The sequence below is a fragment of the Schistocerca americana genome, chromosome X, assembly GCF_021461395.2.
Source record: "Schistocerca americana isolate TAMUIC-IGC-003095 chromosome X, iqSchAmer2.1, whole genome shotgun sequence".
Lineage (NCBI taxonomy): Eukaryota > Metazoa > Arthropoda > Insecta > Orthoptera > Acrididae > Schistocerca > Schistocerca americana.
The window spans coordinates 711,055,739-711,071,943 of record NC_060130.1 but is presented as its reverse complement, the minus strand read 5'-3'; the positions used below and the strand labels follow the sequence as shown (position 1 = coordinate 711,071,943).

Here is a 16,205-nt window from a genome sequence, read left to right as displayed (position 1 = left end):
TTTTAATGACATTGTGGTCCTGAATGCTGCAGATTGCTGTAGGCCTAAATAAATGTCGATTTTACTGTCTGACAGTACGTATCAGTAACTCAAAAGGCAGTTAACATCTCCAATCATCAGAAAGATGGAGCTGCTTTTGAAGAATACCTGCCTCGCTGACAATGTAGTTAAAGGCCTTATACCAAGAATGTACAGTTTCCCAAAATTATGCAACCACTTCAGTCGTCAGTGTTACTGCACCTTCTACTTAAGGGTTGGCAAAATATGTTACTGAGGTACTGGTGCCTGTGGTTGCCCTCTGTAACCATCATACCATTAATTCAAAAGCATGCAGCTATTTCTAAATGAGATTGTAGTGATCATGAATGTGATATCTTTTATATCGACGCATTGGCTCTTTTAGCAGACCACTTCACATTTGCCATTGTCAAACTTTCCTGACACATTTTGATGCCGATTTATTCTCTTTACAGTGTGAAACATTACTCAAACGATTGATATCGCAGTCATAGACTCGAATCACCAGCAATTGACAACTTCTACATTAAAGATTGTGAAGAATGGACTTTACATGTAGTTTCACCCCATCTAACCAGTTCCTATTAGTTTGTGGATGCGTTACACCAGTTCTTGTTCCACATTAATTCCATTCATCCAAACAGCAGGTTAATGATAGAAGTAAACAGAAAAAGGAGTTGCTGATCTTGGACATGTTGGTTGAATGAGAGTCAAATGATCACCGGACTACTGTGTGTACAGAAAGCCAACCTATAGCTTATTTATCTAAATAAATGCTGTTCCCAATATCTGCAAAGAATAATTTTGACCTGATCATTTCGTATTTAGAATTCAGACAATTTTCTGTCACATGAACCTGAAATCTGGTTTAAAATATTTGAAGGCTGTGTTTAAAAGAACATATACAAGCAGTACCAAATTATGCCCCTTAGCAAAGAAAAAAATGTGTGAACCCATTCATTCCATAGAAAAATAGGCCCACAGCACTCCTTCCATTTTACTGAGCAACTCCAAGTAAGGTAGAATGTTTGCTTAGCAAAAATGACATTATACACTATGTGATCAAAATTATCCAGACACCCCAAAAACCACACGTTTTTCATATTAGGTGCAAAGTGCTGCCACCTACTGCTAGGTACTCCATATCAGCGACCTCAGTAGTCATTAGATATTGTGAGAGAGCAGAATGGGCCACTCCACGGAACTCACAGACTTCGAATGTGGTCAGGTGTTGAATGTCACTTGTCACACGTCTGTACGCGAGGTTTTCGCACTCTTAAACATCTCTAGGTCCATTGTTTCTGATGTGATAGTGAAGTGGAAACTTGAAGGGTCACGTACAGCTCAAAAACGTACAGGCGATCTCGTCTGTTGACTGACAGAGACTGCCGACAGTTGAAGAGGGTTGTAATGTGTAATAGGCAGACATCAGTCCAGACCATCACGCAGGAATTCGAAACTGCGTCAGGATCCACTGCAAGTACTCTCATAGTTATTAGGTGGGAGGTGAGAAAACTTGGATTTCATAGTCGAGCGTCTGCTCATAAGCCACCCATCATATAAACATTGGACAACTGAACAGTGGAAAAATGTTGTGTGGAGTAACACATCACGCTACACAATGTGGCAATCCGAAGGCACGGAGTGAGTACGGCAAATGTCCGGTGAACGTAATCTGCCAGTGTGTGTAGTGCCAACAGTGAAATTCGGAAGCAGTGGTGTTATGGCATGGTCCTGTTTTTCATGTTGTTTAGCATGGCACTATCACAGCACAGGCATACATTGATGTTTTAAGCACCTTCTTCCTTCCCACTGTTGAAGAGCAATTTAGGGTTGGCGATTGCATCATCAGACGTAATCGAGCTCCTGTTCATAATGCACGGCCTGTGGCAGAGTGGTTACACAACAATAACGTCCGTGTAATGGACTGACCTGCACAGAGTCCTGACCTGAATCCTATGGAACACCTCTGGGATGTTTTGGAACATTGACTTCGTGCCAGGCCTCACCGATCAACATCGATACCTCTCCCTTGGTGCAGCACTCCATGAAGAATGGGCTGCCATTCCCCAACGAATCTTCCAGCACCTGATTTAACGTGTGCCTGCGAGAGTGGAAGCTGTCTTCAAGGCTAAGGATGGGCCAACACCATATTGAATTCCAACATTACCGATTGTGGCACCACAAATTTGTAAGTCATTTTCAGCCAGGTACCGGATACTTTTGATCACACAGTGCAAAACTTTTGTAGCAAGCATCGAAAATTAAAGAAATGTTGCATTCAGTGAAAGACAACCTTGGTTTAAGAGTGTGTGGCATACATGTGCAATGCGACTTATGAATGCACTGAAAGTAATAAAAATAAAACAATGCATGTGCTGTCAAATTACATAACACAAGTGCCACAGTGTGTTAAGAAAGGTTGTAAAGTCAGCCATAGCAGAGCATAGCTTTGTGAGAGGGCGTAAGATCAGCTTTGAACATATGAAGGTCTTTGGCCATGTTTTGTCTTACTGGTACTTTACAGTAAAAGAAACTGCAAAAATTTGCATGTGGACAAGTATTTATAATAGATGCTGTCGGTAAGTTCTTGGTGCAACCTGTGGATGTGTGCTACAGATTGACCAGTAATGAAGACCAAAAATTAAGCACTTTTTGTCAAATGATGGGGAAGAGGGGAGAGGTGGGCTGTATTCCTTCACTGCTGATTTCCGCAAATCGCAAACAGTGTAACCATATGCTTGAAATTGCCACATGATTTTTTTTTTGTACCTGTTCTTTATGTGGAACTTCTTCAAAAATTTCTTCTAGTTGATTCATAGAGACAAGAGTTTCGCTGCCCTCACAACTACCTAAAAAGACCCTATATTGTACAGTGCATTGAAATTTATTGTTTTGAGCTTTAATTCAACCTGTAGTGTTTTCATGATCTATTACAGTTTATTATTGTTCTCTTTAATAGTGGATTTATTACTGATTTCAGAGCTTCTTTGGATTTGGGCAGAGTGCTGAGATTGACATTGTTTTAGATGGCACAGAGAACCGTAAAATGGCAGATATCAAGTCGGAGGATGGGAAAAAAGAGAGACATTATCTTTTTTACGATGGAGAGACTGTATCTGGGAAGGTGAGTTACACGAGATATCAGCCAAATTTAATTAGAAACTAAATTTGGGTTGGATAGCATATGCAATTACACTTGATACTTAAATTAATGAAGGTTATTATACGACAAACTTTTATAGCCAGTGACGCCTTATTGAGGCAGAAGAGTTGAAGAGGAAGGAAGAGGGCTGAAGGAAAAGGACTGGAGGTTCAGGAAAAGGAATATATTTCAGGAAAGTCACCCAGAACCATGGGCCAGGGGAGACTTACTGGGCAGGATGAGAAGGAAAGACTGATTGTCGGGGAGTGCATTGGACGAGATTTGAAAACCTGAGAGCTTAAAGGTGGAAGACAGAGTAATATGCAAAACAGAGATTACAGATTAAACATTGTGCATGAGTTAATAAGAGGTGGGTGACCAGCGGTGTGCACTGAAGGTGTTTCAGTGTTATCCTGGTCTGGAATATATCAATCGGCTACTTCGACAAGGCCATGACTTCCTAAAATCATGGCCTCAGGTGTGATCCATTCTGTGTGGGATTTTGCGTGCCACACCCAGAACAGCTTTTTGTCACCCTCCCAATCTTCGTAATATCCTTGTCAGACCGTATGTTCCTTCTGCACCCATCTCCTTACCAAATGGCTCCTACCTCTGTGACTGTCCCCGCTGCAAGAGTTGCCTTTGCCCTATGCACCCTCCTATCACTACCTATACCAGCTGGAAAAATATACACTATCAAAGGGAGAGTCGCCTGTAAAATGACACATCATATACCAGGTGTTATTTAAACACTGTTCGGCCTTCTACACCGGGATGACTACCACCAAATTATCAATTAGGATGAATGGACATAGGCATAGGGTATATACTGGAAACACGCAATATCGTGTTGCAGAGCAAGCTCTACAACATGACAGTCGTGACCTCTGTCCCTGTTTCACCCCACATACCATATGGATTTTTCCTCCAGCCACCAGTTTCTCAGAACTCCACAGATGGGAACTAGCACTGCAACGTGTCCTTGGCTCTCGCCACCCACCTGGACTTAATTTACGTTAATTCCTTTCGTCTCAGCATTTCTTCACAGTAACTACTCCTTTCTTCACTCCATTTTAGTTTTCTACATCTTTTATTTTCTTGCGCATGTATTTTTCATCGGCCCCCTCCCACCTCTGTTACATACAATGCGCTTAGCTTTTCACTCTTATTAACTCACGCATTATGTTTTAGCAGTAATCTCTGCCTTGAATATTACCCTGTCTTCCACCTTCAAGCTCTCAGGTTTTCAAATCTCATCAGATGCAGTCCCCAACAATCACTCTTTCCTTCTCATCCCGTACGGTAAGTCTCCCCTGACCCACGACTCTAGGTGACTTTCCCGAAATCTACCTATTTTCCTAGACCTTTCCAGTTCTTTACCTTCACCCCTCTTCCTTCCCCTTCAACCCTTCTGCCTAAAGAAAAAGCCACTGGCTCCAAAAGCTTGCCTCTTATAATATATATAAACACACACTAGTTATGCTACCCATGTTTCTTCAGTAGAGACATTTGTATTAGAGGTGTTCTAGTTTGTTCCCACTGCCAGGATAAATTTCTGCTTAGAAATGATCAATATCGTTGCTAATTTTGCTCCATCTCGTAATGTCCCATTGTGTAAAAGATCTTAAACCCAATCATCCTTAAAATGGTTTAAACTTAATTTTGTCAACAGTGTTTCCATTTATCATAAATTGAGTGTTAATTTATTATTATTAATGCATAGAACTTCATCATTACTCTACAACCAACCATAAGATGAGTGGTAAAGAATACATAGTGTACTTGAATAATTTTCCATCTTTTCTGTTATATTTACGGATCGTATGTGAGTAGAAATGTTATTGACACCTCCCTATGTAACCCTGAATTTCTCGAGTTTTACCATTGTGATCATTACAAGAGATGTATTGAAGGCAGTAATAGGTTTTTGGAACGGGTGTCCTAAAAATTTTGTGAGTGAAGCTTTTCCTTTTCCTGCTATACCTTATTGAGCATATCTGTGGTTTTGTCACAGTGACTGACTAACTGCACCTGTCTTCTTTGATTGTTCTCTCTTTTTTAGTAATCCAAGTTGGTAAAGTTCACAGACTGTTGAACAGTATTCAAGAACTGGCCAAACAAATCCTCTGCAAGTGACTTCTTACATGTGCAGGTTTTACTTCACTTAGCGTTCTTCCAGTAAATCTAACTCTGGGTTTTGCGTTCCCCACAGAATTCAGCCATTTGTAGATCAATTTGGTGTAACAACAGAAGACAGTAAAAGGGAAGCTGAAATTTTAAATCTCATGTTAAAAAAAATCATTCGCACAGTAGGATCATACAGATATACCACCGTTTGACAGTTTCACGTGGAGGACATAGAAATATTCATCCCTGGCATTAAGAAGCAACTGGAAAAGTTGAAAACAAATAAATCACCAGTTCCGATGGAATACCAGTTCGGTTTTGCAAAGAATATTCTTCGCCATTGGCACCTTACTTAGCTTGGAAGTATCGCAAATGTCTCACCCAGTGAAAAGTCCTGAGTGGCTGAAAAAACTGCAGCGTATCCATAAAGCCCTCTATTGTTTAAAAAAAAAATTGTAACTTGAAAACTATTAGAGACATGGCCATCTACTGAGACCATCATGACCCATCTGCCTGTCAGGAAATCTGTCATTCGGCACATCCAGTACATTCGAACTCTGACATTGGGGTGCCATCATGTTTGATTATGGATGGCTGCTGCTCTTCAGTTGTGGTCACAGGAACTGTTAGAGTATTTCCAGCTAAACATTTCCCATTACAATTTGCTCTACAAAGAGAAGAGGGCCAGTTCTGGGCTATCATGGGTATGCTCACGTGTTTTCAGAGCTCAAAATGGTAATGTTATGATGAGTCATATGTCCAGAAGTTGGAACATTGCTTCATCTGAAAAGGGTACTTTTTCAAGTAGACATTGTCATCATCTACGGAGGCCAGCATATGACACGCAAGTGCATATCGCAGAGGACAATCGTTCAGCTAAAATGCTTGTACCATTTGCACTTTGTAATGCTAATGTGACACTACAGTTTCCATTTTATGGACAATTGATCTTGGTTCCTACAATTTGCATGGTGCACGGCAAATTGACTTCTGGGGGCTATCTTGAAATTCAGCTTGGTTTTTGTTACCACGTGCATGAGACACAGGGATGTCACATTGATGAAAGTCGGACATTGCCTGTCACTTCAAAAATTTGGAACCAGCTCATTAAGCTTGTTTTTGCCAATGGTCCCCTCCCATACTGATATCGATAATTCTACAGTACCATTGTCACAGATATGGATTCTGTGAGGTGACAAATTGTACCTTCTTCTGATCTGTTACCATTCTGATGCATTCCAAGTGAAATCTGCGACAAAAAGCAAAAGAAAAAGTACTTGGAGAGCTGCTAAAGTTTCCAACAAATGATGATACCTTAGCAGTTTGCAAGTTAACACTGTCGTCCGGCGAAACCACAGTGGTGTCGTGCGCAAAAAAGCGGTCAACAGCCGGCGACACTACAGTGGTGTCGTGAGCTTAGTATCGCGCAGTGGCTGGCGACTGCACTTTAGTATCTTTTGCATTCTGTTGGTGTTTTGTTTAGGTAACAATAAGTTTCACACGTCAACAAGTTTTTTGTTTTTGTAAGTACTTGTGCCCTTTCATCATGGCGGATGAAAGAGACAATAGGGCTGTTTATGACGAATGCGCGGACGTCTTGTCTGATGTTCCGGATGACTTGGCCGATTGGGAAAAAGACATTGGATCTCAAAAAAATGAAAGTGAAGCAGAATCATAGGAAGATATTGAAATCCGCCCAAGAAGAATTCGGCAAACACCAACTGTTGAGGAAGGGTCCCAGGCAGGTTCCATTTTCTTAGGTTTCTGGAAAGCATTTGACACAGTGTCTCATTGCAGACTGTTAATGAAGGTCCCAGCATAGGGACTATGTTCTGAGATATGTGAATGGCCCGAAGACTTTTCAGTTAATAGACCACAGTATGTCTGGATGGTGAATGTTCATCAGAGACAAAGGTATTTTCTTGAGTGTTCAGAGCAGTGTAATAGCATCACTCTTGTTCTCTATATACATAAATGGTCTGATGGATAGGGTGCGCAGCAATCTGCAACTGTTTGCTGATGATGCTGTAGTATGTGGGAAATGTCGTCATTGAGTGACTGTAGGAGAATTCGGGATAACTTGGCCAGAGTTTATCTTCAGTGTAATTATTGGCAGCTTGCTCTAAATGTAGGAAAATGGAAGCTGATGCACATGACTAGGAAAAACTATCCTGTAATGTTTGAATTGTTTTAGTGGTGTGTTGCTTCACACAGTTGCATTGATTAAATATTTAGATGTAACATTGCAAAGTTACATGAAATGGAAATGAGCATGTGTCAGTTGTAAGAAAATGCTAGACTTCATTATATTGGGAGAATTCTAGGAAAGTGGAGCTGATCTGTAAAGGACATAGTGTATAGAACATGTTGGGGTGACCCATTCTTGGATGTTGGGGATTTGCACCAGGTGAGATTAAAGAAAGACATCAAAGCAGTTCAGAGGTGTGCTGCTAGATTTGTTATGGATAGGTACATAGGTTTGATTAATGTGCAAATATTATGGAAATGCTCTTGAACAAATGGGAATTCGTACAGGGAGGAACACGTGTGTGTGTGTGTGTGTGTGTGTGTGTGTGTGTGTGTGTGTGTGTGTGTGTGTCTGTGTGTGTGTGTGTGTGTCTGTGTGTTATGCTGTTGAAAGTTTAGAGAACCAGCATTTGTCACTCACTGCAGAAGAATCCTACTTCCATTAACAGACATCTCGAGAAGGAACGCGAAGGAAAGGTAAGAGAAATCAAGGCTCTTACTTTTTTTGCCTTGCTCCTTTTCAAGTGGAACATGAAACAGAATGACAATTATACCCTGTACTGAATGGTGTTTTGAGGAGTATACATGTAGATGTGGATCTTTTACCTTAAATCATCCCAGGTGGCTACTGTGGAATATATGCTGGTTTTACAGATGACAGTGACTGATTACTGATCACAAAGTCTAGTAATATTTGGTCTTTCTGTATATTTATACAAATTACATTACATTTCATTATGTATAGGATCAGTGCATCATCACATCACATTAGATTTCATTATGTATAGGATCAGCTGCATCACACACGGATCATCAGTAATGTTTCCTTATAGTGTACACATCTATGTTATCTCCGAACAGTGTTGTAGAGCCACAGGCGTTGTCTGACAGGTCATTTGCACAGGTTGAGGCTTCTAAGACAGACTACCCAAAATATATTCTGAAGGAGCAAATGTCAAGGTTCAGTTTTTGTTGAGTCGTAGTGGACAGTGTGCCTAATTTCCTGACATTCACAAGTAATTTTTTACATTTGTAGTTGCCAAATTATGATACTGACCTCTTTTTATAAACTGTATAATTTTTCCTTTGGCATTGGAAAGAGCCTTCCAACGAGGCCTTCAACGTCTTAACTTGTGTGGAACTTTATAAAATAATATCAGGATAAGTGCGGAATGCCACCATCCTGCCACCAGAAGAAGAGGACCCACAAATATCTGCTCTGTTGCACCAAATGGAAGCAAAAAGTTAACTGAAGTACAGTTTGTACGTTTGTTGTTGGGACTGTCATATCAAATGCTTAAAATATTGACCTTGAGTGTTGATATACATCATAAAGTGATTCCAAGCAGACGATGCTGATTGTTGAATCTTATCTGGGCTTATTGCAGCACAGGCAAGTGTTGTACAGCATTTCATGTGTTGAAGCATCGTCGGTGTGGTCTTATAGAACGTGGGTATAAATTTTCCATACATGCAGGTCCAGAAGTGTGAAAAGTAGATGATTTTTTGTATCCTGAACAACAAATCCAACAATCCCCAAATGTTTTCATAGAAAAATCAGTAAATATTTGCATGGAATGGGTGGGATGCCTGTCAGGTTGGTACCACATGGATTGTCTTGTGTGTGTCAAGGCAACATATCTGTTTGGAACTATAGCTATTTGTGGCTGTTTAGAGTTCCATCAACAAAACAAGGATCATTGAAGGGATTCTTGGAAAGCCCACACCACGCATTGACAGACTGAGGCTGTTGTTTATCAAGTCCTATCAGCCAAAGTATATATGGAAGTGACCAGTAGGGCTTTATTATGAAGAACAAGTTGTGCAACATTGGTGAATGATGCATCATCCATGAACAAAACGTTGCATAGAAACACAGCATCACTTCGCAGTTTTCATGGGTATAGTTTGGAGAACTGCCAGCAGGTGGCCTTTGCTGCGGCTGGGTGGCGACAGGGCAGAAGACACGCAATGAAGCAGTCTCTAAGCATTCACAAGCTCAATTCAACGCACAGAATTAAGACCCCAAATCATTCCCCTCCCTGGCCACACCATGGGAGGAACGTCAGGCTAAGGATGGCAGCATATCTTATTCGCCCGGGTACCTTGTATGTACGAGAGCTGATGGGGAATCTTTCATGAAAATGAAGCCTCAGTTTTTTATTGAGCATTTAGAGGACAAGTTTGAGGAGGTGGAGGTATTGTCCAAAATGAGATCTGGGTCAATCTTGATCAAAACAGCATCCTCTGCCCACTCATGGACATTACTCACTTGTGACAAGGTGGGGGATGTTTCTGTAACCATTACACCCATTAAGAGCTTAAATAAATATGGTCCAGAATATCATATTTCAGAGGGACCTTTTTTTGCAGCCCGGTGATGAGCTGCGCGCCAATGTAGATTGGCGAGGTGTACATTTCATCCGGCATGTCCACCGGGGTCCGAGGGATAATCAGGTTGCCACCGGTGCCTTCATCTTGGCCCTCGAGGGTGACGCATTGCCTGAGGAGGTCAAGGTGATCGTCTACCGCTGTGATGTAAAGTCCTATCCCTCCCCCAATATTGTGCTTTAAGTGCTGGAAGTTCGGCCATATGTCTTCTTGCTGTACTTCCAGCATCACATGTCGAGATTGCGGACACCCATCACTTCCCAATACCCCATGTGCCCTGCTTCCCATCTGTGTCAACTACGGAGAGCACCATTTGCTTTGCTCACCTGACTGCAGGATTCTCCAGAAAGAAGGGAAAATCGTGGAGTACAAGACCCTGGACCAAACTGACCTACACTGAAGCTAAGAGAGAATTTGAACGCCAGCATCATGTACGTATGAAATCCTCTTACGCCGCCGCTACAACAGTTCTGGCACCATCAGCTCCGCCAACCCCAGTCACCTCTCAGAGCCGGGAGACTACTCCTGCCCCCTTGATGGTGGGGGGCATTTCCCTCCCTATTGCTCCTGCTTCTTTCTGGAGAATCCTGCAGTCAGGCGAGCAAAGCAAATGGTGCTCTCTGTAGTTGACACAGATGGGGAGCAGGGCACATGGAGTATTGGGAAGTGATGGACGTCTGCAATCTCGACATGTGATGCTGGAAGTACAGCGAGAAGACATATGGCCGAACTTCCAGCACTTAAAGCACCTACTTCGGGAGCAACAGCCCCCCCTCTCCCCCCACAACCATCGGGGATATCAGTCCACACTTCTGCACTGGAGAAGCATAAGTCTTTTTAGGCTCCTCTCGCTAGGAAGGGGTCCCTTCGGTCACTCCTTTCCCATGTTTCTGCTAGTGGAAAAGACGACACCCACCAGTGGCTGAAGAACCCAAAAGCAGCTGGTCCTAGGGCTTCATGCTCATCCTCAGTCCCGGAGACTGAATCAGTGAAGTCCTCCCAGCTGCAGAAACCCAAGGAGCAGCGAGAGAAACCCAAAAAGCAGTCCCCTAAGACGAAGGAAATTGCGGTGGCACTCACACTACTGCTACCTGCAAGCTCTTCATCTGAGGATGGAGTGGAGATTCTGGTGTCCGCTGAGGACCTAGATCTTGCCAGATCCTCAGACACAATGGATATAGACTGCTCAGGCAATAAGTTGGTGGCAGCAGGTGACTCTGAGGCGTAAACTGCCTCATTGAATATCCATGCCTTCCCAGTCCCACGATGACATCATCCGCCAGTGGAACTGCGGCAGTTTTTTCCACCGCCTGGCTGAGGTACGGCACCTGTTAAGCTTTACACCTGCTATCTGCATTGCCCCCCAGGAAACCTGGTTCCTGGCAATGCGGACCCCTTCCTTCTGCAGCTATAAGGGATATTACAGGAACCGTAGTGACTATTGTCTAGTGTCAGGTGGAGTTTGCGTTTATGTCCTAAACTCAGTCTGTAGTGACACTGTGCCCCTTCAAACCTCCCTTGAAGCTGTGGCTGTGAGAATAAGGACGACACAGGAAATAACTGTCTGCAATGTATATCTTCCTCCAGCTGGTGCAGTACCCCTGAATGTATTAGCTGCACTGATTGGTCAACTCCCTAAACCTTTCCTACTTTTGGGAGATATTTTAATGCCCATAACCCCTTGTGGGGCGGCACCATGCTTACTGACCGAGGCAGAGATGTCGAAATTTTTCTGTCTCAGTTCGATCTCTGCCTCTTAAATACTGGGGCCGACACACAAATCAGTGTGGCTCATGGTAGATACTCGGCCATTGATATATCAATTTGCAGCCCAGGACTTCTCTCATCTATCCACTGAAGAGCATGTGACAACCTGTGTAGTAGTGACCAGTTCCCCATCTTCCTGTCACTGCCCCGGCATCAGGCCCATGGTCGCCTGCCCAGATGGGCTTTAAACAAGGCGGACTGGGAAACTTTCACCTCTGCTGTCACCATTGAATCTCCCCCACACGGTAACATTGATGTGATGGTTGAGCAGGTGACTACAACAATTGTTTCTGTGGCATGAAACGTGTTCTCTCGCTCTTTAGGGTGCCCCTGGCGTAAGGCAGTCAGTTGGTGGTCACCGGAAGTCGCTGAAGTAATTAAGGAGCATCGGCGAGCTCTACAGTGGCATAAGCGGCACCCTGCCGTGGAGCACCTCGTAGCCTTTAAACAGATCCATGCCCGCGTTCGCCAACTTATCAAACAACGGAAGCAGGAGTGTTGGGATAGATATGTTTCGACCATTGCATGCCATATGTCATCTTCCAAAGTCTGGGCAATGATCAAACATCTTTTCAGGTTCCACACTCAAACAGTTGTTCCCGATGTTAACATAAATGGCGTGTTATCTACTGATGCTAATGCGATTGCCGAGCACTTTGCTTGAGCCTCTACGTCGGAGAATTACCCTACAGCCTTTCGCACTCTCAAATGGCGGCTGGAAGGGAAAGTCCTCATTCACTACATGCAACAGTGAATCCTATAACACCCCATTTACAGAGTGGGAGTTCCTCTGTGCCCTTGCACATTGCCTGGACACAGCTCCTGTGCCTAATAGGATCCACAGCCAGATGATTAAAAATATCTCATCTGACTACAAGCGAAATATCCTCGTCATCTTCAACCGGATCTGGTGCGATGGCGTCTTTCCATCCCAGTGGCAGGAGAGCACCACCATTCCGGTGCTCAAACCCGGTAAAAACCCGCTTTATGTCTATAGCTATCAGCCCAGCAGCCTCACCAATGTTCTTTGTAAGCTGCTGGATTGTATGGTGTGTCGACGGTAGGGTTGGGTCCTAGTCACATGGCCTACTAGCTCCATGTCAGGGCAGCTTCTGCCAGGGTCACTCTACCACTGGTAATCTTGTGTCTGTCGAGTCTGCCACCCTCATAGCCTTTTCCAGATGCCAACGCGTGGTTGCCATCTTTTTTGACTTACGTAAAGCATACAAACCGACCTGCCAAAATCATATCCTTGCCACATTGTATGAGTGGGGTCTCCGGGGCCCCTCCCGATTTTTATCCAAAACTTCCCTTCGCTCCGTACTTTCCATGTCCAAGTTGGTGCCTATTCTAGTTCCATCCATATCCAGGAGAATGGAGTCTTGCAGGGCTCTGTATTGAGTGACACTCTATTTTTAGTGGTCATTAAGTCTAGCAGCAGCTGTCAGGCCCCTCTGTCTCACATTCTCTGTATGCAGACGACTTCTGCATTTCGTACTGCTGCTCCAGTACTGGAGTTGCTGAGTGTCGCCTGCAGGAAGCCATCCACAAGGCACTGTCATGGGCTCTAGCCCCTGGCTTCCAGTTTTCCGCCATTAAGACGTGTGTCATGCATTTCTGTCAGCATCATAACATTCATCCAGAACCAGCACTTTAATACATTAATGACGATCCACTCACTGTAGTGGAGACACATCGATTCTTAGGTCTGGATTTTGATGCCCATTTGACTTGGCTTCCTCATCTACGTCACCTTAAATGGATGTGTTGGAAGCACCTCAATGCCCTCCACTCCCTGAGCAACACCTACTGGGGTGCATATTGCTCCACGCTGCTGCAGCTCTACAGAGCCCTTGTTCAATCCAGCCTTGACTATGGGAGTGTGATTTATGGTTCTGCAGCACCCTCAGCATTGAATTTGCTCGAAGCATTGCATTTGCTCAACCCATTGCACCATTGCGGAGTTCGACTAGCGACAGGAGCTTTTAGGACGAGTCCAGTGACAAACGTACTGCTGGAGGCCTGAGTCCCTCCATTGAAGATCGGAGAAGCACAACTGCTCGCCAGTTACGTTGCACACATTCATAGCTCTCCTGAACATTGTAATTACCAACCATGGCAGTTCACCTCCCACATAGGTGGCTCAATTCACGGCTAACGATTGCAGTTCGCGTGCGGTCGCTTCTGTCTGAACTGGAGTCCTTCCCTTCACCACCTAGCCTCGAGTTCCATTCACGTACACCTCCGTGGCGTAGCTGTAGGCTGAAGCTTCGCCTGGACCTTTCGCGTGGTCCTAAGTACTCCGTTAACCCTGTGGCTTTCCGCTGTCACTTCCTCTCGATTCTTGAAGTGTTCTGGAGCTCTGAAGTGGCTTACACTGACGGCTTGATGGCTGATGGTAATGTTGGCTTCGCCTTTTACACAGAGGCCATATTGAACAGCATTTCTTGCGCAATGGCTGCAGTGTATTCACTGCAGAGCTGGTGGCCATATCTCACTTCAGTATATCTGTTCATGCCATGAGGAATCATTTCTTCTGTGTACTGACGCCTTGAGCAGCCTACAAGCTAACGACCAGTGCTACCCTCGCCATCCTTGGGTGGCTTCCATCCAGGAGTCCATCTGTGCCCTGGACTGGTCCCGTTGTTCAGTGGTGTTTGTGTGGACCCAGGACACGTCGGCATCCCAGGCAACGAACTTGCCGACAGGCTGGCCAAACAGGCTACACGGAAACTGCTTCTGGGGATGGGCATCTCTGAACCTGACCTGCGTTCTGACTTACGCCGCTCCGTTTTTCAGCTTTGGGAGGCAGACTGGCATAACAGTACGCACAACAAACTGTGTATCATTAAGGAGACTACGAATGTCTTCCATGTGGGCCGTGCACAGGGAATCAGTTGTCCTCTGCCGGCTCCGCATTGGCCACGCTTGGGTGACCCACGGTTACCTCTTGTGCCGTGAAGACCCACCTCAGTGTCGATGCGGCGCCCGGTCGACAGTGGCCCATATTCTGGTGCATTGTCCCACTTTGACTGCCCAGCGACGAAATCTTGGGTTACCGGACTCGTTGCTGCTCATTTTATCTGACAATGCCTCATTGGCTGATTTAGTTTTACATTTTATTTGTGAGAGTGGATTTTATCATTTGATCTTTGTCCCTCTGTGTCCTCCACCCTTGGGCTTTTAGGGTGTAGGTTTTATGTGTTGCAGAGTGGCTGGCTTTTCCTTTTTATTCTCATGGGCAGCCACCGTAATCTGCTTTCTTGTTTTACTCTCATCTGTTTCTAGCGTCTCTCTGTTGTTTTCTTTTCCTCTCTGGTTCCTTTTAGTGTTCGTTGCCTTTCCTTCGTTCTTATGATTTTTTCCTTTCTTTCCGTTTAGTGTTATATGTCTCATCTGTTTTATTCTCACACTTGTGGCATTGTTTTATTAGGAACAAGGGACTGATGACATTGTAATTTGGTCCCTTCTGCCCTCTTTTAAACCAACCACGCAACCTCACTGCCATATAATGACCAATGTTTGAATTTCCAAGACATGCACAAAGTGTCAGTCGTGCAAAGATTGTGGCTGAATGTAACTACTTAGCCTTTAGAAGTGTATACATTTTTTCCTTCTAAATGTTCAAGTATATTGCAGTATTGTGGATTATGACATGAATACAGACTATAAAGAAGAGAGGCAAATCTTCAAATGAAGCATACCCATCTGTATGTACGTGCAAAGCATAGAAATGAACTGAAACCAGTGGAGCATACCAGATATTATTCTGTGGACTATTTACCATGTTTTGATCAGCAGTGATTGGCATCTAGAGGCAGAAACCTTGGGTGCTAAGCTAAAACACCAAATTCAAGGTCCAACTTTGAATAGCAAGAGGGCACAATAGCTTTCTGCAATTCTGGACAAAATAAATTTTGCGTGAAATACATTGTCACCAGCATAGTTTTACTTTTGTAAAGCTTTTTCTAATAAATTTTCGTAACCATTTTGCAAGCATATTATTTAAATGTTTCAGTCCATTAAAAGCAGATGTCACAATAATTTCAGAGATTAAAAGTACACAAAAAAAATGCAAAAACTATGAAAAATTATACCTGTAAGTCACAGTGTCCTCTTTAGTGGATGATCCATAACTTGAATAATCCAATTTTGGTGTATGCTATGTGAAGAAGTTTCTAAAAATAAGTTTGGCTTCAATACAAAATTACAAAATTTCCATCCTGGAAATGAAAAAGAATAACAGTAACTTGTTGACATTGGCGAGATAAGTCTATATTTTGATACATGTTGCCTTCTAACCTTCTTGTACATAGAAATGACATATAACCTTCTTGTACATAAGAATGACATACACCTTTTTCCAGTCACCTGGCATACTTTGTTCTAGTGATTGATGATCTATGGTGAGCTGTTCCTAGAAGAGGAGTTGGTTCTTCTGCATATTTGATATAAAATTTTGCCCTATCAGGACCAGTGGCCTTTTCACTATCAGTTCAGTTATTTCTAT

At 43.5% G+C, this 16,205-nt stretch overlaps 1 protein-coding gene across 1 annotated transcript in view; it reads left to right on the top strand.

Annotated features, from left to right (window-relative positions):
- LOC124554836 (vacuolar protein sorting-associated protein 26B-like) overlaps nucleotides 1-16,205 on the top strand; it is a 69,688-nt gene that overhangs the window by 8,861 nt on the left and 44,622 nt on the right. The window contains exon 2 of the mRNA XM_047128500.1: nucleotides 3,002-3,145. Coding sequence (XP_046984456.1) covers nucleotides 3,002-3,145 — 144 coding nt within the window. The remainder of the gene's footprint in view (nucleotides 1-3,001; nucleotides 3,146-16,205) is intronic.